Source organism: Bufo bufo, chromosome 4 (genome assembly GCF_905171765.1).
Source record: "Bufo bufo chromosome 4, aBufBuf1.1, whole genome shotgun sequence".
NCBI classification, from domain to species: Eukaryota; Metazoa; Chordata; class Amphibia; order Anura; family Bufonidae; genus Bufo; species Bufo bufo.
In genome coordinates this window covers 53,727,550-53,753,522 of record NC_053392.1, presented here as the reverse complement: position 1 = coordinate 53,753,522, position 25,973 = coordinate 53,727,550, and the positions used below count along the sequence as shown (strand labels likewise).

The window sequence follows — 25,973 nt, the reverse complement described above, 5'->3', positions numbered from 1 at the left end:
GTGACGTAACTAGAACAGACTGGGCCCCACAGCAAATTTTTGAACAGGGCCTCCTCCCCCAGTAACTTCTTGGGAACCCCCTCCTCCTGGGCAAACCCCACTCATGTAGCTATTCAAGATCAGTCTCCCAGACCAGGCCAAGCAGCCGCTTTGTTAGTTTCCTACACATATATATTATATTTCATGTCAATGAACAGTATATAATGTTATTTTATAATACTGTTCAGGGGCCCTGACATAAAAATGTTTTAGTCCTCCTCCTGGGGGGATCCCATAGCAGCTGCTTCCCCTGCTTCCACTAAAGCTATGCTCCTGAGTGGGAGTACATAAAGTACAAAAAGAAGAAATATATTAAAATTTTCCTTTCGCAACCTTTGTAGCTTAAAATCTAATATAAAATGAATAATGAAACACAATATTAAAGGAATACAAAACCCCTTCTAACCAGTGTATGGTGTGGAGGGCCATTAAAACTAAAATCACTAGGTTTCTAGATTAACACATGCATCAGGTTATACAAGGATAATTAGACTATTGTTAACAGTTTTTTGTTCCAATTAATCTAAAATAAAGCTACTATTCAGTTAGTCTCTATGGTTACAGACTACAAATAAGCCCTGTGTGTAGTCTGATCCTGCAGTCAAGTGTTACTCCATTCTCTCTGCTACTCTTCTGAAAAAACTGAAAACCCACAAAAATGGGGAATATAAAAGTATAGTTGCAGGTTCAGGTTAAACAAGGACACATACCGTAGCTCAACATAGCAGCTGTATACAGTACTTGAGAGAAAAAAAGATTAAACCAAGATTATTTAGCACTTCATTTTGATAGATCAGACTGTAACTTACCCTGACCAGAGGACTCCCAAAGAGTCTTATATTTTCATTAATTAAATCCACAAGCTTCAGTATGGTCGGATCCTCATAATCAAATCTCTGACTGAGCAGTATGGCCACAATTATATTGGCTACAGCAGAATTTACATTTTTCAGGTTATTAAAAGGTTTTCCTAGAAAGAGAAAAAAATTTTTTTTTACAAAATTATATTGGCTGTATCTATACAGTGGAAAATCCATTCTTTTGATGTTTTATCAATGATGACCTCACATCATTTAGGGAGTTTTCTAGTACACAGAAACTTTTCTCTGAAACATTCATGAGAAGTTAACTTAAAGGGGTTATCAGACCTACTCGAAGATATTACAAATTTAGGCTTGAGTTTCTTGACATATGTCCTAAGTGCAATGAGACATCAGGTTCTTACTATCACTAAATGTGGTCCTGTCTCCTTGTGAAGGGCTTTTGGGAGCAAATCAATAAATTCTTGTATGATAACATGGCTGACTACCCAAAGGTTTGTCTTCTTTTTGTCGACCCTGAGCTATTCCCTATTACATTGATGGAGCATTTGTTAATGAAGCTTAATACCAGGCTAGGAAGTTGGTCACCAGGTACTGCCCATAGTCTTTAATAAAAAAGACACTACCCTACAAAAAATGGATCTTTAAACACAGGAATAAGGAAGCCAAGTTCTATAAGATATAGACAGGTGGACTCAGTTTTTGTCCACCAAGTTCTATAGGTACTATTTGTTTGATGAGTAACTCACTGGGTACACATTAATCTATTCGTAGTGTACTGTGTGGTTACTTGAATGTTGCATACTTGTTTTGTAGCCCTTAAGCGTGACACCATTAGTAGTCGTCAGCAGCCAAAAGCACCAGGACTATTCCAAGACGTAATGACTTGGTGGCTCCTTTGCAGCAAAGACCAGATTATCATAGAGGAGTTAAAGGGTTTCTATCACTTTGTTTCACCTATTTAGCTTTCAGACACTAGCGATCCGCTAGTGTCTGCTTTATCTAACCATCCTAATATAAGAGCTTATTGTCCTGCCGTTTAGCTAAAAAAATAACTTATATAGATATGCAAATGAGCCTCTAGGTGCTATGGGGGCGTGATTAGCACCTAGAGGCTCCGTCTACCTTAACAAACTGCCGCCGCCCAGCGCGTCCCTCCAGCCCGCCCATCTCCAGCTGAAGCGATCCTCTCCGTGCGCGTCTCTGTTCTGCGCATGCGCAGTGAATGTCTGATCGCTTCCCTGCTCAGACATCTCCACTGCGCCTGTTCCTCGGAGCACTATGACGTCATCGGCGCAGGCGCAGTGGAGATGTCTGAGCAGGGAAGCGATCAGACATTCACTGCGCATGCGCCGAATACGAGGAGCATCGCATTCCGGAGGAGATGGGCGGGCTGGAGGGACGCGCTGGGCGGCGGCAGTTTGTTAAGGTAGACGGAGCCTCTAGGTGCTAATCACGCCCCCATAGCACCTAGAGGCTCATTTGCATATCTATATAAGTTATTTTTTTAGCTAAACGGCAGGACAATAAGCTCTTATATTAGGATGGTTAGATAAAGCAGACACTAGCGGATCGCTAGTGTCTGAAAGCTAAATAGGTGAAACAAAGTGATAGAAACCCTTTAAAGGGTAAAAAACAGGGGTGTGGCAGGATAATACCTTTAGGTACAGCTCAAAGCCAAATCGTTTAGTTGGCACAGGGGGTCCACATCCACTGTCCATAACACTTGTGCGTCAACTACAACTATTTGTCACGGATGATGTTGCAGATAGCTGGAACTTATGAATAAACGTCCGACTGGCTTGATCCCAAACTAAGGAGCATATAGGTGAGCCCTATAAAACCCTAAGAGCTCTCCCTGACTGCTATGCCCATGCAAGGGTCTCAATGGTAGACGATTGCATGCCCACGTACCTAAGACTGTGCGACACCTGAAAACCCAATAATAGTGAGGGGACATGACCACCGGCTCCCTGCACTTAATACGGACAGCGTTAGGGTCACCTAGAATCAAGCCAGCAAGGAAACACAATACATGAAAAGACTTATCTGAGTAAACAGCAGCAGCAGCCTCCAGCAGTGAACACTTCATCCAGGAAGTAGTATAAACCGCAAAGTGAGGCAGTATGGGAGGGAATATAAAGGGGGACGATTAGTCTAAATAGGTGAAACCTGGGAGAAAGAAAGGAGATGACAAAGTGAAACCAAAACAAAGAACATCATGCGAGAGGTAGAGAAGGACGTCTGCCAGACCTTCTCACAGAACTGGCGGTGACAGTACCCCTCCCTCTACGGGTGGACTCCGGACACTCAGAGCCCACCTTCTCAGGATGAGACCTATGCAAAGCCCTGATGAGACGAGTGGCCTTAATGTCCGCCACTGGGACCCACATCCTCTCCTGAGGACCATAACCCTCCCAATGAACGAGGTATTGGAGAGAACCGCTGATAATGCGAGAATCCACAATCCTAGAGACCTGAAATTCAAGATTACCATCAACAACAATCGGACGAGGAGGCAAAGAGGAGGGTACAGTGGGTTGGACATAAGGTTTTAATAGGGACCTGGGAAAAACATTATGGATATTCCAAATCTGAGGTAGATCAAGACGGAAGGCAACGGGATTGATGACGGACAAGATCTTGTAAGACCCAATAAACTTCGGACCCAACTTCCAGGAGGGAACCTTCAGTTTGATATTCTTTGTAGACAACCTCACCAGATCACCCACATTCAGGTCCGGACCAGGCACACGTCTCTTATCTGCCACAAGCTTATATCTCTCGCTCATCCTCTTCAGATTACCCTGAATCTTTTGCCAAATAAATGACAAAGACGAGGAAAATCTCTCCTCATTAGGTAAACCAGAAGACCCCTCTCCAGAGAATGTCCCAAACTGCGGATAAAACCCATATGCACCAAAAAATGGTGACTTATCAGAAGACTCCTGGCGACGGTTATTTAAAGTAAACTCAGCAAGGGACAAAAAAGAATACCAATCCTCCTGATTCTCCACCACAAAACAGCGCAGATATGTCTCCAGATTCTGATTGACGCGTTCGGTCTGACCATTCGACTGCGGGTGAAAAGCAGAAAAGAACGACAACCGAATCCCCAAGTAAGAACAGAAGGCCTTCCAGAATCTGGAAACAAATTGCGTGCCCCTATCAGAAACGATGTCTGAAGGAATGCCATGCAATTTAACAATGTGATCAACAAACGCTTGCGCCAACGTCTTAGCATTGGGTAACCCAGGAAAGGGAATGAAATGCGGCATTTTACTAAAACGGTCCACTACCACCAGAATCACAGTCTTCCCCGAGGAACGAGGCAGGTCCATAATGAAGTTCATGGACAGATGCGTCCAAGGACGGGAAGGAATGGGTAACGGGAGGAGAGAACCCGATGGTCGTGAATGAGGGACCTTGGCACAAGCGCAGGTCTCGCAGGCTGCCACAAAACCCTCAACCGTCTTACGAAGAGCCGGCCACCAGAATCTCCGAGCAATGAGATCCACTGTGGCTCTACTTCCCAGGTGCCCAGCAAGGACAGTATCGTGGTGCTCCTTAAAAACCTTGTGTCGTAAAGCGAGAGGCACAAACAACCTCCCAGGAGGACAAAGATCAGGAGCCTCTGCCTGAGCTGCCTGAACCTCTGCCTCCAAATCAGGATAAAAAGCAGATACGATCACCCCTTCAGCCAAAATGGGACCCGGGTCTTCAAAGTTCCCCCCTCCCGGAAAACAACGTGACAGGGCATCCGCCTTCACATTTTTAACCCTCAGCGCCTTCTGATTCTCAGGAAGCTCCCAATCAAGCATAGCACGGACCTTCTCAGGGTCCATGCGAAAACCAAAAGCGGAGAGAAGAAAACCAAGAAATTGAATCTCAGGAACCGCAAACACACATTATTCCATTTTGGTGTACAATTTATTCTCCCGCAGAATCAGCAAGACCTGACGTAGGTGGTCCCGATGAGTCTTGAAATCATGAGAAAAAATCTAAATGTCATCTAGATACACCAGAACAAATTTCCCCATTAAATGATAAAAAATGCTGTTCACAAAATGTTGGAAGACGCTGGAACATTCATCAAACCAAAGGGCATAACCAAATTCTCGAAATGACCCTCAGGGGTATTGAAGGCCGTCTTCCATTCATCCCCTTCCATGACTAGGTTGTATGCCCCTCTTAAATCCAACTTAGAAAAAACTTTAGCCCCAACAATCTGGTTAAACAGGTCCAGGATCAGAGGAGGCGGATATGGGTCACAAATTGTGATACAGTTCAGCTCCCTGAAATCCAGACAAGGTCTTACAGAAGCATCTTTTTTCTTAACAAAAAAAAAAAACAGCGTCAACAGGTGACTTCGAAGGTCGGATGTGTCCCTTTCTCAGGCTCTCAGAGATATAAGTACGCATAGCGACTCTTTCAGTTTGGGAGAGATTGTATAAACGTGATTTTGGCAGCTTGGCGCCTGAGATGAGATTAATAGGGCAGTCGTACTCCAGGTGAGGGGGCAACTCATGGACACCACTCTTGGAAAATACATCCGAAAATTCTGAGAGAAAAGATGGTACAGTCTTGGTCGAAACCTCTGAAAGAGGCAATTCTTTCTGCAAAACTCACTCCAACTATTTATTTGCCTTGCTTGCCAATCAATGGTGGGGTTATGTTTAGTGAGCCAGGGTAGCCCCAACACTAGAGGATTAGGTAATCCTTTTAGGATGAAACATGACATATCCTCAACATGAGCGTCACCCACAGTCAAACGGATATTGTGAACTATACCCTTTAACGATCTTTGAGAAAGTGGAGCGGAATCGATAGCAAAAACAGGTATATCCTTTTCCAAAGTGCATACCTGGAAACCATGCGTTATTGCAAATTGATTATCAATGAGATTGACAGCTGCTCCACTATCTAAAAAAATCTCAAGCAATGTTCTTGCTCTCTAGCGCCACCCTGGCAGGTAGGAGAAAACGGGAACTACAAGCAAACCGCAAACCTTCAATTTCCTCATCAACCTTGCCAATAGTTGCAAATGGAAAGTTTTTAGAGTTTTTATTTTTATTTTATTACTCTCAGAAAACTCCATGAATCTCCTAGAGGGGCAAACATTAGCCAAATGATTTATACCCCCACAACAGAAACAAACCCTCCTCTGAGAGCTGAATCCTCTACTATCAGAGGCAAGCAAACCCAGCTGCATGGCCTCCTCCTCAGAGGGGATTGAGACAGACTGAGACCCCTGCGCACTGAATGAGACAGCCCCACTGTCCTTGGGCTGAATATAACAGGAAGGAGTAGTCTCCTCTCTCTCTCTAAGACGCGTGTCAATACGAACAGCTAGAGACATGGCAGATTCTAACGAGGCTGGTCTCTCATGAAAATCAAATGCATCTTTCAATCTTTCCGAAAGACCATGGCAAAATTGACTTCGGAGTGCAGCATCATTCCAACCAGCATCAGCTGCCCATCTCTGAAATTCAGAACAATATATCTCGGCAGACTGTTTACCCTGGCATAAAAGACGCAGTTTAGATTCAGCCAGAGCAATACGATCCGGGTCATCATATATCTGCCCCAGGGCTACAAAAAATTCATCCACCGATCGGAGGGGCCATGCCCCCACCGGTGGCGAAAAGGCCCAAGACTGAGAGTTATCCCTGAGCAGCGAGATGATGATCCCCACCCTCTGATCCTCATCACCAGAGGAATGGGGAAGTAGGCGAAAATGGAGTTTTGTCACGGGGTTCCGAAGGTGCACTTGGTCCCCCATCGCCCGCAGACCTGTTGCTTAGCTTTGGGAATGAGGATCTGTGTTTGACCTCATTCCCAGGGCAGCTTTACTAGCTGGGTGGCTCCCTGCTCCTAAGTCTGCCTTGAGCGCCGAGCTGATCACTCGGTGCTCGACTGGTTGGTCTGTCGGTCATGTGACGCTGGCCACGTCACATGACCCTCACTCCCCACTATAAATACAGGCAGCCTGCTGGCTACAGTTGCCTGTTAATTTCTAGGTTCCTGGCTATTTGTTGGACTGATGAATACTTACCTGATCCTGTTCCTTGACCATCCTTTTGCCTGATCCTCCTGTACTGCACATCCGTCCTGGTATTGTGACCTCGGCTCCCACCTGACTACTCTCTTAGGACTCCTCTTGTACTTCTCTGCTCTCCTGGTATTTGACCCCGGCTTCTCCTGGCCATTCTTTGCTTAATCCTTTGTACTTTGTAGCTTTCCTGGTATTGACTCGGTCCGTTCACGTCCTGTTGTTTGTCTGTCTGTCATCCCTGCACTTATTTCCAAGTTAGGGATTGCCGTCCAGTTGTCCCCTGTCATTAGGACTCGCGAGGCAAGTAGGCAGGGCCAGGGGTAAGGGTGGAGCGCAGTGGTCACTTCCCTTCTCCCCTGTGTGTGTGTGTGAACGCGACCGTTACAGATTAACAGGCCCAATAACCACTGTATTATGAATCCTCTGGTGACCCTGACTGACTATGTCTCTAATCTGACGCAGATGGTGCAGGAGTTAGGGGAAAAACTCAGCTCTTTTGAGTTAGGGCAAGGCTCTTCCACTCCTCAGGCCTCCAGTCCGCATTTTGAGCCCCAGATTAAGCTCCCAGAAACCTTTTCTGTAGACCGGAAGAAGTTTCTCTCTTTTAAGGAGAGTTGCAAACTTTACTTCCGTTTGCGCCCCGTGTCCTCTGGGCCCGAGAGTCAACGCGTGGGCATTATCATTTCCCGATTACAGGGTGATCCCCAGGACTGGGCGTTCTCTTTACCTGCTGGCACCAGTTGTTTATATTCTGTGGAGGGGTTCTTTCAGGCCCTAGGTACCCTCTATGATGAACCAGACAGGGCTCTAGTAGCCGAGACGGCTCTAAAGGCACTGGTTCAGGGCAATTTACCAGCGGAGGATTATTGCACCCAATTCAGAAGGTGGTGTGTCCCCTCAGGAGGGAACGAACCAGCCCTGAAGAGTCAGTTCAGGTCAGGTCTGTCTGATAAATTAAAGGATCTTCTGGTCAGTTATCAACTTCCAGAGACCTTAGAGGAGATGATGACCCTTGTTGACCGACGGGTTAGAGAGAGACGACAGGAACAACAGTTCTCTTCCCAGATGGTGGTCCAGCCAGAGGCCTATCCCAGAGACAATGCTGAGGTCTCCACCGAGGAACCCATGCAGGTTGGCATGACCCGAGGGAATCTTCGCCGCAGACGTGGAGAATGCTTTTACTGTGGAGATCCTGACCATTGGATCAACCAGTGTCCTAAGAAGGTCCTCTCTGTCAAGTCTCCTAAGGCAAGGCAACCTAAAGACCAGGTACACCCTGAATTTTCTAAATGAAAGCTTTCGGTACCCATTACGATTTCTCTGGGAGTAGATAAATGGCCGGGTAAGGCCTTTATTGATTCTGGCTCAGCGGCTAGCTTTATTGACTCTGAGTATGCTGTAAGATTGGGTATTCCTATGTTTGCCTTACCAACTCCTATCCATGTCATGGCTATTGATGCTACTCCTCTTATTGGTGGTACGGTGAGCTTATGTACCTCGGAGATTTCTCTAACCGTGGGTGTGTGCCACTCAGAGAGATGTTCGCTTCTAGTCCTGGAGAACCTACCTGCTGAGGTGGTACTAGGGTTGCCTTGGCTCCGACTACATAACCCCACTATAGATTGGTCCAATGGGGAGTTGGTGAGATGGGGGCCTAAGTATGACTCGTGCCTGTCCGTGGTACAGGCTGGGGTCTCAGTAAAGTCTGATACTTTACCCTCTGTTGTTAGAGAATATTCTGATGTATTCTCATCACCAACCCCGGAGGTTCTACCCCCCCATAGACCTTATGATTGTACCATAGAGCTAGTAGAGGGGGCCAAGTTTCCTAAAGGACGAATTTATAATCTTTCTATGCCCGAACGCAAGGCCATGGAAGATTATATTAAGGAGAGCCTTGGTAAAGGGCATATTAGACCTTCTGTCTCTCCTATGAGGGCGGGGTTTTTCTTCGTTAAGAAAAAAGATGGTGGTCTTAGGCCATGTATCGATTACCAAAGATTAAATAAAATCACTGTCCAGAATAGATACTCCCTCCCATTGATTCCGGATTTATTTAAAAAGGTCCTGGGGGCAACCTGGTTTTCCAAAATTGACCTGAAAGGAGCATACAATCTAATCCGAATCAAGGAGGGAGACGAATGGAAGACGGCGTTCAATACTCCGGTAGGACACTTTGAATATCAGGTGATGCCTTTTGGACTCAGCAATGCCCCAGCTGTGTTCCAAAACTTCATGAATGACATTCTTAGGGAGTTCTTAGGTAAATTTGTTATTGTCTATCTTGACGACATTTTGATATTCTCTCCTGACTTCGAATCCCATGTGTCTCATGTTAGACAAGTATTAGAGGTGTTGAGGGAGAATCAGCTATCCGCTAAACAAGAGAAATGTGTCTTTGGTGTGCAGGAGATTCTGTTTCTAGGGCATGTTCTGACTCCTCACGCCTTCAAGATGGATCCTGGTAAGGTACTAGCAATTAAGGAATGGGTAAGACCTTCATCCTTAAAGGCCTTACAACGGTTCTTAGGTTTCGCTAATTACTATCGTAAATTTATTATGAATTTTTCCGTAATTGCTAAACTGTTGACCGACCTTACTAAGAAAGGGGCGTATTTGGAGAATTGGTCTACTGAGGCCATTTCTTCATTTGAAAAATTAAAAAAGGCATTCAGTAGCGCTCCCATTCTGATCCAGCCTGATCAGGAGAAACCTTTTATTGTGGAGGTGGATGCGTCCGAGGACGGCACAGGAGCAGTCCTTTCACAAGGTCCTACTAGCCTCACTAATCTGAGCCCATGTGCCTTCTTCTCCAGGAAATTCTCTCCCACGGAGAGAAACTACGACATAGGGAATAGGGAGCTGCTGGCCATTAAATGGGCATTTGAGGAGTGGAGGCATTTTCTGGAGTGGGCAAGGCATTGTGTAACTGTTGTCACTGACCATAAAAACCTTATGTTTCTCGAGTCTGCTAAGAGGTTGAATCCCCGTCAAGCCAGATGGGCTCTGTTTTTTACTTGTTTTGATTTTTCCATCACGTTCAGGCCGGGAAGTAAAAATGTGAAGGCGGACGCATTATCTCGGAGCTTCCAGGCTTTTCAACCTACTGAGGTACCACCTGAATCCATCCTACCAGCAAAAATCTTCTTAGCAGCTCTTATCCAGGATATCTCGGCTCGCATTAGGTCGGAACAACATCTGGCACCGGCATCCACCCCAACAGATAAGTTGTTTGTTCCCGTACAATTTCGTCTCCAGCTGTTTGGTGAGTGTCACGATTCTGCCTTTTGTGGACATCCGGGTGTTGAGGGCACTAAGGATCTGGTTTCTAGATCTTATTGGTGGCCCACTCTAACTAGGGATGTCAAGTCCTATGTGTCAGCCTGTGAGGTTTGTGCCAGGTCCAAGACACCTAGGACTCGCCCTGCTGGTAACCTACGACCCCTACCCATTCCCAGTAGACCCTGGTCCCATATCTCGATGGACTTTATAACTGACCTACCGCCGGCGGAGGGTAAGACTGTAGTGTGGGTAGTGGTGGATAGGTTTAGCAAGATGGTCCATTTCATTCCCCTGTCTAAACTCCCGAATGCCAAAACCCTGGCGTCTATTTTTGTGAAAGAAATTGTTCGATTGCATGGTATCCCGGAAAATATTGTTTCTGACAGGGGTGTGCAGTTTGTGTCCAAATTCTGGAGGGCCTTCTGTCAAAAATGTCAAATTTCATTGTCTTTTTCCTCTGCCTACCACCCTGAGAGTAATGGGCAGACTGAACGCCTTAATCAGTCTGTCGAACAATTCTTGAGGTCGTATGTTGCTGATGACCAGCAATTATGGGTGAAATTTCTTCCATTGGCTGAATTTGCTTTGAATAACCGTGTCAATTCTTCCGCTGGGGTCTCCCCTTTCTTTTGTAACCATGGTTTTCATACCCGTTTTCATTCTGGGTCGTCTGTCTCCTCCTCTAACCCTGAAGCGGAAAATGCTCAATGTTCTCAAAAACTCAAGGCCGATAGGAGACGTTCAAGGGGGGTAAACTTTCAGGTTGGGGATAAAGTATGGTTGTCCTCCAAGAATCTATCTCTCAAGGTAACTTCTAAAAAATTTGCTCCTCGTTTTATTGGACCATATAAGATCACGGAAGTGATTAACCCGGTATCTTTTAGGTTGGAGCTGCCCGAGTCATTCCACATTCATAATGTGTTCCATAAATCTCTGCTTAAAAAATATTTTGAACCGGTAGTACCATCAAAAGCCTCGCCTCCGCCGGTTCTTGTTAATGATGCTGTCGAGTATGTGGTGTCTAAAATAGTGGATGTCAGGAAGGTGCGTAATTCCTTGCAGTACCTGATTCACTGGAAGGGGTATGGACCTGAAGAGAGATCTTGGGTACCTGCCAGGGAGGTTCATGCTCCTAGACTTGTTCGTAAATTTCATTTAGAACACCCTGAAAAGCCATCGCCTGAAGTCTTGGGTCCGGTGGCCCCTCGTAAAAGGGGGGGTACTGTCACGGGGTTCCGAAGGTGCACTCGGTTCCCCATCGCCCGCAGACCTGTTGCTTAGCTTTGGGAATGAGGATCTGTGTTTGACCTCATTCCCAGGGCAGCTTTACTAGCTGGGTGGCTCCCTGCTCCTAAGTCTGCCTTGAGCGCCGAGCTGATCACTCGGTGCTCGACTGGTTGGTCTGTCGGTCATGTGACGCTGGCCACGTCACATGACCCTCACTCCCCACTATAAATACAGGCAGCCTGCTGGCTACAGGTTGCCTGTTAATTTCTAGGTTCCTGGCTATTTGTTGGACTGATGAATACTTACCTGATCCTGTTCCTTGACCATCCTTTTGCCTGATCCTCCTGTACTGCGCATCCGTCCTGGTATTGTGACCTCGGCTCCCACCTGACTACTCTCTTAGGACTCCTCTTGTACTTCTCTGCTCTCCTGGTATTTGACCCCGGCTTCTCCTGACCATTCTTTGCTTAATCCTTTGTACTTTGTAGCTTTCCTGGTATTGACTCGGTCCGTTCACGTCCTGTTGTTTGTCTGTCTGTCATCCCTGCACTTATTTCCAAGTTAGGGATTGCCGTCCAGTTGTCCCCTGTCATTAGGACTCGCGAGGCAAGTAGGCAGGGCCAGGGGTAAGGGTGGAGCGCAGTGGTCACTTCCCTTCTCCCCTGTGTGTGTGTGTACGCGACCGTTACAGTTTGCAAGCCTCTCTAAAGCGAACAAAATTCTCACTTCCCCCAGAGAACGTATCCGGAAGCGAGATATTAGGCTCGGAACAAACTCCATGAACACCAGCAGAACCGGTCACCTGAAACTGAGACACAGTTTTACGGAGATCTGCTACCTCCAGCGAAAGACCTTGCATGCGGTCAATCAAGGCTGAAACCTGATCCATGCTTAAGACGGTAACGGCGGTTTATAATGTCATGGATGATGTTGCAGATAGCTAGAACTTATGAATAAACGTCCGGCTGGCTTGATCCCAAACTAAGGAGCATATAGGTGAACCCTATAAAACCCTAAGAGCTCTCCCTGACTGTTATGCCCATGCAAGGGTCTCAATGGTAGACGATTGCATGCCCACGTAACCTAAGACTGTGCAACACCTGAAAACCCTATAATAGTGAGGGGACACTACCACCGACTCCCTGCACTTAATACGGATGGAGTCAGGGTCACCTAGAATCAAGCCAGCAAGGAAACACAATACATGAAAAGACTTATCTGAGTAAACAGCAGCAGCAGCCTCCAGCAGTGAACACTTCATCCAGGAAGTAGTATAAACTGCAAAGTGAGGCAGTATGGGAGGGAATATAAAGGGAGACGATTAGTCTAAATAGGTGACACCTGGGAGAAGGAAAGGAGATGACAAAGTGAAACCAAAACAAAGAACATTATGCAAGTGGTAGAGAAGGACGTCTGCCAGACCTTCTCACAGAACTGGTGGTGACACTATTATTGTTGACTGATTCATTCAGAACATTTAATAAGACTTTACTGTTGCTTAAAATGGAGGTTATCTGGCAAATCATTTTAATAACAAAAGTTTAAAAAAAACTGTTTATATATATATTTTTTTTATCTATAGCATTTTTACCTTAAAAATAACTTTTTCATATTTTTCCATATGACTAATCTGCAGAGAACAGAAGGTCAGCAAGCAGAAGTAATAGCTGGGCAAGGGTGTTGGGGAGTGGTTTTCTTCTGACAGGAATATTGCAACACAGCTTCTGATTTAAAAACACACAAGTATTTTATTTCCCTCTTGAGAGGCACAACACTTGGTGGTAATCACTCACTCTGAGGTACAAGCTTCGTGTTTACTCTTTTTAGGGGTTGTCCATGATTTATCTTCTTTTTAAAATCCAGCAGGATACGTGAAGGGAATTATACTTTCCTGCTCCCAACTGCTCGGTTCTGGCTTCTTGGGTTTCGGACTGCCTTCATTGCACTTCAATAACATGCCAAAAGCAGCACATGAGTGTGATTAAACACCCTTTAAGAAAATCATTAATATTCACCTTTATAGCTTCTGAATTTATGTACCAGAGACTCAGCCTCGTCAATAATTCTTTCTTCTGTAGTCTTTTTCCCCATCCCATAATCTCGCAAGGTTGAGAGTGTGAATCTTCTCATCACTTTCCAGTTTTCCCCATTAGCCAGGATGACACCTAATTAACACAAAGTTATATTACTTTTCTTAATAAACAAGGCCATCTCTACAGCTGTAACATAAGTTGTCACACAGACCCTTCAAAAATCTGTATTCAGAAGTGAGATGTGGTTGGCCATAAATCTGGGTGACTTTTTCCATTGAAGCCAAACTTTGTGTCACACAAATTACTCAGAAAATAACTAAACCGAAAAAAGCTAAATAGAATTGTTTTAATAATTTGACAGAATACGATCTTGTTGACCCTATGGTAAGTGCTAAGTAATAGGTGACATAGTGCACTAGCTCTCTATCTCTCATGAAATAAACTTCTCCTGAAGCAATCAATATCTCAAAAGCAGCCTTGCCATAAGTTCCAAAAAGACTCCACTGGAGCTCCAATCACAGGAGACTTCCATTCCTCCTTCTAATGCATGAGTTATTGGGTAAAATCTGGGAAGTAACAGGTTAACCTCTCGTACTTATACTAAGATTCTAGGGGCTCATCCATTAATATATCTCCCCAACTGTGTTCCAGGAAGATGAGATATAGGTAGCCACCAATATGTTTTCCTTAAAATCTCTTTAAATGGGTTTGTGCAGCTAGAAGAACATATGTTTAAATGAAGGTACTGAGCGAGACTGGCAATGGACCCTGCCAATGACCGCATCAGGTTGCTAGGCAACTGGATGCCTCATCCTCTGCTGCTCCAGCTCCTGTCTTCCACCATGCTTGATTTGGTCATGGCTCTCCTACTCTGCCCAGTTGGCTATCCTGGCCCGGATACTTGGTGATGGGTTGCTAAGGTAATCGGCAACTAAAGACGGCTTAAGGCCTATATAAAAGGCAGCCAACTCCTTGCCTTGCCTGCTGATTTGGTTTTATGCTCTTTGCTGGATCACATTCCTGTTGCTTCTGATCCTGATCTTAACTGACCATGATCAAAATCACAGCTCTTTTTCCAGATATTGTTATTTTCTTACCCTTGAGAATTTTTTACCTGGTACCTGTTGTTCTTACCCTTCATTTTGATCCTGACTACACTCCCATTTCATCTTTTCCTGGTGATGAACATTGGCTCCATTCCTGACTACCTTGGACAGGTGTTATCAGCACTACTGCAATCAATCCATGACTATTCTGGGGACTGTGACCAGGGAATATTCCCTCTGCAAAGTCAGTCCATACCTACTTATGAGGGCTAAGTATTAAGACTATGAGATCGTTTAGCTTTTCCAGCCCCCTATCTAGCCAGCACCATACAGACTGCAGCTTAGAGAATATACATCTCCTTTAGCTGATAATAACACTTACTATGCAACTAGTACTCCCTACTAAGTTATATGTATATATTGTAAGTAGGTACTGAGGGAATTGATTGTCCCAAATTAAAAAAATGGAAACTAAAAAGTTGCCAAAAGTTTACATATAGAGCCCATTTGCTGCCAAATGATAATTTTATAATGGTTACATAAGTACAAAAAGTCCTCTGTAAAGATTTATGATATGATTTACAATTCCTTCAAGTAGCCAAACTACAGATGTGTCTGTTTTTAGCTTTGCTAAAATGTATCCCCAGCTGTGCGATATGAGATAACCAGCTTTAAAAAAAAAAAAAAAAAGATTTTGTAGCACTCTGTCATGAGATGTCTATCCTATATAAGGCTACTTTCACACCTCCAGTGTGAAACTCTGACATGATTGTTACGGCAAGCTGACAATTGTCTGTCGGAATGCATACAGACCTCCATCCGGACCCCATTATACTTAATGGGGCTGGAGGATATTCCACCTGCATCCGGCAGTGCCAGATCTGGAGAATTCCGGCAGGCCAGAACAGCCTACCGGAATTCAAACCGGAGAAAAGTAGCTTTTGTCTGTGTCACCTCTCAGTGGCTGCAATGTGAGTTGCAGCCTGTCAAGGGTTTTTCTGGCATGCTGCAATATTGTATTGAAATTGTTTCTTGAGACATTAAAGTTCTTAACTAAATCCAAGGAAAGGTAAGGTGGACAGGTTTGTACTTACCATGATCCTTGGTGGTTGAAGTAAACAAGTTTGATTTAGGCCTGTCCACAAACTTATCGCCATGGTTGATCAGGGCATCTTTGATGGTATCGTAACCACATAGGACAACTATCTTTGATAAGCCTATCTGGATGCTGAAGACTGTGCCATACTTTTTTGACAACTGTGCAAACAAGATTGAAAAGATGAGAATAAGTCCTCATGCACATGACTGTGAGTGTTTTGCTGTCCACAAACTGCAGATCCAGAAAACGTGTTCACACCACGAACCCATTGATTTCAAAAGGTCTGTGGTCTGCATGTCGTGGCAAAGTATAGGACTATTGTTAAGCGAGCATGCTCGACTGAACACCAGTTCGACTCAAGCATCGCTATGCTCGGCACATCGTGGAGTGCAGATGAACACAGCGTGTGCTCGAGTCAGTGTATTTAAATGTAATTTAGCATCTATTTCAAAAAGTTTTCTGCCAGGATTTGAACACCTAACCTTTTGTACATTAGAGGCAAGGACCTTATCCACTCAGCTATAAAGCTAAACAGTAAGCTGTGTCAGAAAAACCTCATAGTAGTTTCTGATGCAGTGAGTATTCCTATTCAGCAGAAGACTTAATATTTCTGTGCAGGTTAACATGTAGCTCTATAGTGTAGTGGTTAAAGTCCTAACCTCTAATGTACAAAGTTGGGAGTTTGAATCCTGGCATAAACATTTAAAGTTTTTAGCCATAATATATTTACATATATTAATATATATTTTGAATATATAATTAGAGATAGCCCAGCGGTCGTTTCGCGGTGAACTTTGCATGGTCGCGATTCACCGAACATGCGAACATATGGAGATATTCACGCCCGCCATATTCTTTTACATTTTGAAGAACTTTGACCCATGACACATCCATCAGGTGGTACAGGACAGCCAATTGAGACGTTTTAGCACATGGACATACCCCCTACCTTATAAATAAACCTGATCTGGCCGCCATTTTACATTCAGTGTTTTGCCAGTGTAGGGAGAGGTTGCTGTGTGGAGCAGGGACAGGCTGTTAGGGACACTAAACGCTAGCTAATAGGGCCACAAAAGTCTTTTAAAGGACTGGTATAGGTGTGCTATCGATGGGTGTGACTTACTGAGGGGTGCGATATACTTTTAATATACTTTTATAATGAGTCAAAAACAGATAGATCTATATAGTGATCACCTGGAAGTCAGGGGCCTAGGGGCTAGGGGCTTACTAGGGCCATTTTTATATAGGGTAAGGTTCCGGACAAGGTCGCTCTTATCAGGGCAGGTGGTCTGTGGTTAGGCTATCAGGGCCAGAATAGCACCCCCCTGTAGGGCAATATCAGGGACAGTTCTTTGCCCACCCTCTCCTTCAATACCACATCATCATCTAGCCCAGGGATAGATGGTTTTTGCTTTCCCTCCAGGATTCATCGATGTGCACTGGAACACCCCAGATTGTGGTAGGAAATATGGTTTCTGATTTGGTGCCGCCGAGCACCTTTTATTGCCTACCACATCTTTGCTTTTTGCTTAACTCTAATAATTTAATTTATTTTCATTTTGAGGGATATCTTTTCCATTCACACATCTGCAAAATGGGTCCGCATCAGTTCTGCAATTTTGCAGAATGGGTGCAGACCCATTCATTTTCAATAGGGCCGGAATGTGCTGTCCGCATCCGCATTTGCGGATCCGGAGCCGCACTTCCGCATCCGTACTTCCGTGTCCTATTCTTGTCCGCAATTGCAGACAAGATTAGGCATTTTCTATTATAGTGCCGGTGATGTGCGGTCCGCAAATTGCGGAATGCACATTGCCGGTGTCCGTGTTTTGCGGATCCGCAAAACACTTATGGACATGTGAATGGACCCTCATAGTAACATTATTAAAGGTTACGTTTTATCTTCATGTATATTCTAATGGATTGCCTTCCTTGTACAATGTTATAATATACTTTCTATGTTAGAAAGTATATTATAGTGCATTTGTATTGTGCGGCAGTTGTGTGCGGTTCTGCTGCGATACTGCAGGTATATAGAGGGACAAACGTTATTGGAACAAATAATTTCTACTGGTGTGATATACCAGTCGTCCCCCAAAAAAACTGATTGAAGCGGGGTGTTATATACTAATATACTTTCTTTATAGTGCATTTGGGTACTGTATAGTGCATTTGCACATGCGCATACGCAAAAATTATATTGCCGATATTTCGCATTGAAAAAAATTATGAATGGAGATCACAAATTGGAATAATACATCTGGTATGTCACTGTCCATGTTGTGGGACTATTTGTGCAGTTCTAGTAATTATTTCTTGGCTGCAAATATGAGCTGAAGGTTTTTTAGGTTCGCCTGCCAATTAAAATAAATGGGACCCGCCGCGAACTTGCGGTTCGCGAACATTTGATCGCGTTCACGCACAGTCCTGGCAGATGTTCGTCTATCACTATATATAATATATTATAATATATGTAAATATATTATGGCTAAAAACATTAGTAGTAGTTTCCCACATATTATGCGTTCATATAGTATGAATATATATATATATATATATATTAGTAATTAGTAATTGCACATTTATTTGTGCCATACATTTTTTACAATTACAAATTTTTTTTTTTAATATAATCTCTATTTCTGAAAAGTTCCTGCCAGGATTCAAACTCCCAACCATGTACGTTAGAGGCAAAGATGTTTTGGTAATTGTAAAAAAAAAATATGGCGCAAAATAAATGTGTAATTGCTAATAAAACATTTTTAATAAAAAAAAAAATAATAATAAAAAAAAAAAATATATATATATATATATAAAATCATACTTCTGATATATATGAATGCATAATATGTGGGAAACTACTACTGTTTTTAGCCATAATATATTTACATATATTATAATATATTATATATTCTAATTATATAAAAAATATATGTAAATAAATTATGGCTAAAAACTTATATATATATATATATATATATATCCAAAATATTTATACCAGGATTCAAGCTCCCAGCCTTGTACATTAGAGGCAAGAACGTTAACCACTACACTGAAGAGCTACATGTTAACCTGCACAGAAATATAAAATAAGTCTTCTGCTAAATAGGAATATTCACTACATCAGAAACTTCTATGAGGTTTGTCTGACACAGTTTAGCATTCTGTGTTATAGCTGAGTGGATAAGGTCCTTGCCTCCAATGTATAACGTTTGGAGTTCAAATCCTGGCAGAAACTTTTCAGAAATTAGATTTAAATACACTGGGGTGTCCCTAAGCACTGACTCCATATATGAATATAGCTATATATGGAGTCAGAGCAGGGACTCCTAAGCTGAACTAGAGTCCCGACAACCTCCCCTATTCAGAGCAGTGGGTGCCTAGTTTAATGCTCGGGTTCTCCCATTGACTTCCATTGTGTTTGGGTGCTCAGTAAAACACCCGAGCATCGCGAAGTGTTCTACACGAGCACTTTGGTGCTCGATCAACACTATATAGGACATGTCCTATCTTTTGTGGTGAGGCTACATGAATGAGGAAGCAAATGAAAGCTGTGCACGCAACATGCTATTCTTTAATTTCTATGGAAGTTGTGAAAATAGCCAGTTGAGTGCACACAGTTATTTTTGGAAGTCCCATAGAAATGAATTGAGAGTGCACTGTGCAAACGAAGCCACCACTCTATTCACTTCTCTGGCACTTCCGGAGACAGTTGAACCAGAGCTCGGCTATTTTTATAAAAATGAATAGAGGGCAGCAGCACATAAACAGCTACTCTCTCTCAACTTTGGGTATCCCATTGTGGAGATAGTTGCTGGTCCCAGAGGTGGGATCCACACCAATCAGACATTGGTGGCATATCTTAGCGGTATGCCACCAATGTCTCAGATGACACAACCCTTTTAAATCTAAGACACACAATGTCCAGAGTCTACATTTTCCTGAAAGCCATCCGTCAAGTACATAATCCTGATTATTCGATAAGTTACACATTACCTGCACAAATGTCTTATATGGTTTTGAGATGTCAATGCTTAGGATATTTCCAATGATCGGTAAGGGTATTGGTCCAGGAGGGAAATTTTTGGGAATTCCTTGATTCCATTTTCTTGACACAACAATAACAAATAAGATGGTAAGGACAGAGAAGGCAATTGTGATAGGGTCCATAGCAAACCTTTTCTGAAAAAAAACCATGAGAAAAAAGGTTTTAAAGACAATGGATCACTACCAAGGGCAGGAAAATAACATGTAGTATAGTATTTATACAGTGGCAGAAGTTGGAACTTTATTCTTGATGCATATGTTGGGAAATTTCCCTTGTGTACAGGTATGGACACGTCCTGATGTCATAAGGTGACCAGCTCGTCAAAAGAACATGATTTTTTTGATACTTTGTAATGAGATGTCTATTATATATGTGTCTATAGGTGGCTGGCCAGTGGCTATGTTGTGAATTACAGCCTATCAATAATTTTGATAGCACATTGCGATGTTGTGTTGAGCTAGTGTCATGAAAATGTGCAATTCTTAATCAAATTAACTATAAGGTGAAGGTGGACACATCTGTATATATGGAATATAACCTCCCAAATGTGAACAGAAACAAATTACTTAATCCGCATCATGATAATTCCTCGGGTAAAGATAATATAGCATTAACTACTATAGATTACGTTGTTAAAAACATTATAGTAACATAGTAACATAGTTTATAATTCCAAAAAAAGACATCTGTCCATCCAGTTCGGCCTGTTATCCTGCAAGTTGATCCAGAGGAAGGCAAAAAAAAAAACTGTGAGGTAGAAGCCAATCTTCCCCACTTAACTCCAATCAGGTAATCAGAATAACTCCCTGGATCAACGACCCCTCTCTAGTAGCTATAGCCTGTAATATTATTACACTCCAGAAATACATCCAGGCCCCTCTTGAACTCTTTTATCGCCATCACCACCTCCTCAGGCAGAGAGCTCCATAGTCTCACTGCTCTTACCGTAAAGAATCCACTTCTATGTTTGTGTACAAACCTTCTTTCCTCCAGACGGAGATGATGGGATAGATGATGGGATAGATCTCTATACTGACCCCTGATATTTTTATACATAGTTATTAGATATCCCCTCAGTTGTCTTTTTTTCTAAAGTAAATAACCCTAATTTTGATAATCTTTCAGGGTACTGTAATCCCCCCATTCCAGTTATTACTTTAGCTGCGCTCCTCTGAACCCTCTCCAGCTCTGCTATGTCTGCCTTGTTCACAGGAGCCCAGAACTGTACACAGTACTCCATGTGTGGTCTGACTAATGATTTGTAAAGTGGTAGGAATATGTTCTCATCACGGGCATCTATGCCCCTTTTGATGCAACCCATTATCTTTTTGTCCTTGGCAGCAGCTGCCTGACACTCGTTTCTACAGCTTAGTTTGTTGTTCACTAAAATTCCTAGATCCTTTTCCATGTCAGTGTTACTCAGTGTTTTACCATTTAGTATGTATCTAACTTGCATTATTCCTTCGTATGTGCATAACCTTACATTTGTCAGTGTTAAACCTCATCTGCCACTTATCTGCCTAAGCCTCTAATCTATCCAGATCCCTCTGTAGTAGTATATTGTCCTCTTCAGTGTAAATTACTTTACACAGTTTAGTGTCATCTGCAAAAATTGATAATTTACTGTGCAAGCCTTCTACAAGATCATTAATAAATATATTGAAGAGAATAGGGCCCAGTACTGACCCCTGATGTACCCCACTAGTGACAGTGTACTAATCTGTGTGTGTACCATTAATAACCACCCTCTGTTTTCTATCACTCAGCCAGTTACTTACCCACTTACAGACGTTTTCTCCCAGTCCGAGCATTCTCATTTTATATACTAACCTTTTATGCGGTACAGTGTCAAATGCTTTGGAGAAGTCCAGATATACGACATCCATTGATTCGCCGCTGTCAAATCTAGAACTTACCTCCTCATAGAAACTGATTACATTTGTTTGACATGACTGATCCCTCATTAAGCCATGCTGATATGGTGTGATTTGCTTATTTTCATTTAGGTACTCAAAGATAGCATCTCTTTGAAAACCGTCAAACTATTTACCCATGACAGATGTTAAACTTACCGGCCTATAGTTTCCAAACTCAGTTTTTGGACCCTTTTTGAATGTTGGCACCACATTTGCTATGTGCCAATCCTGTGGAAGACTCCTTGTCAGTATAGAGTTCTTAACTATCAGAAATAAGGGTCTGGCTATGACATTACTTAATTATTTTAGGATACAGGGGTGTATGCCATCTGGTCCAGGCGATTTGTCTATTTTAATCTTTTTAAGACGCCGCTGTACTTCTTCCTGGTTCAGACAGGGCACTTTTAATGGTGAATTTACTTTTACATTCTGCATTTCATCTGACAGTTTATTTTCCTCAGTTAATACAGTGGATAAAATTATATTTAATAGCTTTGCTTTCTCCTCATCGCTCTCTACGACTCCCCCCTCATTACTCTGTAAAGGGCTGACACCTTCAGATTTATACTTTTTACCATTTATATAATTGAAGAACGTTTTAGGATTAGTTTTGCTCTCTTTGGCAATTATTCTCTTGGTCTCTAGTTTTGCTGCTTTTATTAGTTTTTTTTACATGTTCTATTTTTTTCCTTATAGTGATTTAAATACATTCTTTTTGTCATTTATCGCTTTCTTTACAGTTCTATTCTATTTATCCACATTGTTTTTTTCTTGTTCCTTAACCTTTTATTCCCATAAGGTATGTACCTCTCACAATTAGATTTTAGGATGCTTTTAAAAATATCCCATTTTGTGGCTGTATTATTTTTTTTAGTTAGTTAGGTCTATGGCCTCTCTTAGTTGGCTAAATTTAGCTTTTTTGAAGTTTGGTATTTTTATTCCTCCCTGAAGAAACACTCTTTTGACTGACAATTGGAAGGTTATTACCTCATGGTCACTATTTCCCAGGTGTCCCCCAACCTGCACATCTGTTGTTCTGTCAGGTCTATTGGTTAATACTAAGTCCAGTATGGCTGTCCCTCTAGTCGGGTCCTTAACCAGTTGGGAAAGGTAATTGTATTTGGTTATTGCCAAGACCGGTTTCCTTTATGAGATTTACAAGTTTCAGTTTCCCAGTCTATATCTGGGTAGTTGAAGTCCCCCATAATAACCACCTCATTATGATTTGCTGCCTCATCTATTTCGTTTAGTAGTAGATTTTCTGTGGACTCTGGTATATTAGGTGGGTTATAATAAAATCCTGTTAGTTACCCACAGTGACTCCACATTTTCATGTCCCTCACTTATATCTTCTCAGACTGTGGGCTTAAGGCTACTTTCACACTTGCGTTTTGGCTTTCCATTTGTGAGATCCGTCTCATGGGCTCTCACAAGCGGTCCAAAACGGATCAGTTTTGCCATAATGCATTTTGAATGGAAAAGGATTCACTCAGAATGCATCAGTTTGCCTCCGATAAGTCTCCATTTCGCTCTGGACGTGGACACCAAAACGATGCCTGCAGCGTTTGGCTGTTCGCTTGATGAAACGGAGCCAAACGGATCTGTCCTGGCACACAATGTAAGTCTACTTTCACACTCTCGTTTTGGCTTTCCATTTGTGAGATCCGTTCAGGGCTCTCACAAGCAGTCCAAAATGGATCAGTTTGCATACTAATGCATTCTAAATGGAAAAGGATCCACTCAGAATGCATCAGTTTGAATCAGTTCAGTCTCCATTCCGCTTTGGAGACGGACACCAAAACGCTGCTTGCATGTAAGTCAATGGGGACGGATCCATTTTCACTGACACAATTTGGCAGACGGATCCACACCAAACGCCAGTGTCAAAGTAGCCTTACAGATAACACAAACGGATCCGTTCATGACGGATGCATACGGTTGTATTATTGTAACGGATCAGTTTTTGTTGATCCATGACGGATCCGCCCAAAACGTGAGTGTGAAAGTAGCCTTAGAGAGGACTTTACATAAAGGCAGACCACTCTTCCGCTATGGTTTTGACCATCCTTTCTAAACAGACTGTAACCCTGTACATTAACTGCCCAGTCATAGTTATCATCTAGTCATGTCTCCTCCTCACACATCACTAAGGCTACTTTCACACCTGCGTTAGGTACGGATCCGTCTGGTATCTGCACAGACGGATCCGCACCTATAATGCAAATGCTTATATCTGTTCAGAACGGATCCGTTTGCATTATTCTTAAAAAAAAAAAAAAGTCTAAGTCAAAACGGACCATTGACTTACATTGTAAGTCAGGACGGATCCGTTTGGCTCCGCATCGCCAGGCGGACACCAAAACGCTGCAAGCAGCCTCCATAGCGGAATGGAGGCGGAACGGAGCCAAACTGATGCATTCTGAACGGATCCTTATCCATTCAGAATGCATTGGGGCTGAACTGATCCGTTTTGAACCGTTTGTGAGATCCCTGAAACGGATCTCACAAACGGAATTTAAAACGCCAGTGTGAAAGTAGCCTAATTCGTTCACCAGTTTTATTAGTCAGGCTTCTGGCATTAGTATACATACAATTAAGAGGTTTATGTATAGTTTCTACCCTACAACTCTCCTTCTGAACTGTTCTAGTCCCTCCTTCCATTCCTCCCCCGGTCCCACTACCTTGCCCCCGGTCTCTATCTGCACTATCTTCCCCTCCTATAACGTAATTACCCCCCCCCCCCCAGTCCCTAGTTTAGACACTCCTCCAACCAAGTTTAACATTATTGTATAATATTATTGTATAATCTAATTACAAATTCAACTTTACCACACCTGGAATGTATAATATATAGTAATATAAAATAGCCACGCTTGTAAACATTTCCAGTTCACAGGTAGTCAGATACAGAGCGGCCAGAAAACTCATATTGGGGTCAATGCTACATTGACATTAAGTATGTTATATCTTATCACATTATGGAATAGTTCTATGTATAATGATAATAGGAAAATATGATTCCTTACTTTAAGTACTATAGATGGCGGGGGCTACACCAAGAGCTGGACAAGTCTGCACTTCTTTGCCAAGAGCCGTGTGCTTACTGCTTATAAACTCCAGGGCAATGTTTAACTCCTGTAATGATTAATCGTCGACCTCGGCTCCACATACTGTCTTAAATTACCAGCAGGGAAGAATGATGACATTGTTATTGCTGGCATGTGGAAACTCAATGCTATTTAGGGGAAGCCAAGAAATATTTGAGATCTGCACACCCTAGATGGTGGGTGCTCGTAGAGGACAGACGTCAGTAGATTCACTTGAAAAATCCACGGCACACCAAATACGTTTCATCAGTTATTCATTTTTAATTCATAGTAGGTTTTTACATCAATTCAATGTTCCATCCAGAGAAATTATATAAGCACTATTTTTTAGTTAACCAACGTTTCGGTCGGTGTCCACCTTTATCAAGGGATCTGTAAAGAATACATAGTAGAAAAATAAGTATTGTGGACGGAACAATGATGCAGCACTAGAGATTATGAATAAGCTAAACAATACATATCAGTGTAAGATGTCTTATCCTATAATTTAAAAATCTGAGTCTGCTAACAGCTTCTGCTCAGAGGTCCAGGGTGGAAGGGAAAAAAGGGAAAATAGAAATCGTAAAACTAAAAAGAACGGAAAAAGAACTGGAAAAGGAACTGAAAAAAGGGCAATTATATATACACTTGTACATTGCTAGGATGTAAAACACTGTTAGTGCCTTGATGCATGGATAAATACTCAGGATTATGACATTGGAATAATAAATATTTGTAATCTCTCCTCTTCTCCTTTTTTTCCTCTCCTTTATCTTGTTTTTCCTCTTATCACCCCCCTCTATATAATTTCTCTGGATGGAACATTGAATTGATGTAAAAACCTACTATGAATTAAAAATGAATAACTGATGAAACATATTTGGTGTGCCGTGGATTTTTCAAGTGAATTTAGGGGAAGCCATGAAAATAAATGATACAATTATTCCACCAGGGGGGCACTCCCTGAATAAGTAATTCAGAATTGAGAAAATCTCCCACTGCATCAACCACTAGACTAGCTTCTCTTCGTGTATGTAAGCTCTTTTGGACAGGGATCTCTCTCCAGTAGAGTGTAAGCGCTTTCTGACAGGGTCCTCTCTCCCATAGAGTGTAAGCTCATATGGGCAGTAGTGTTGAATGCGAATATTCTAATATTGAATTTTTTTAGCGAATATCGGCACTTCGCTAATTCGCGAATATTTCGAATATATCACTATAAATTCGCTATTTCGAATATTTTTTTTAATTTTTTTTTATTGTTATATTTTTTCTTTCCCACTTCCCAAAAGTAGTTCTTACCTGTCCAGAGGATTCCTGGCTT

The 25,973-nt window shown here is 42.6% G+C and overlaps 1 protein-coding gene across 1 annotated transcript in view; it reads right to left on the bottom strand.

Annotated features, from left to right (window-relative positions):
* The window catches only part of LOC120997244 (cytochrome P450 2K1-like), a 49,938-nt gene extending 25,254 nt beyond the window's left edge, over positions 1-24,684 (bottom strand). Inside the window, exons 1-5 of the mRNA XM_040427248.1 lie at positions 24,593-24,684; positions 19,599-19,784; positions 15,598-15,760; positions 13,440-13,589; positions 849-1,009 (exon numbers count right to left, since the gene is read on the bottom strand). Of these exons, the coding sequence (XP_040283182.1) occupies positions 849-1,009; positions 13,440-13,589; positions 15,598-15,760; positions 19,599-19,772 (648 nt within the window). The 5' untranslated portion in view covers positions 19,773-19,784; positions 24,593-24,684. The remainder of the gene's footprint in view (positions 1-848; positions 1,010-13,439; positions 13,590-15,597; positions 15,761-19,598; positions 19,785-24,592) is intronic.
* Between the last annotated feature and the right edge of the window lie 1,289 nt (positions 24,685-25,973).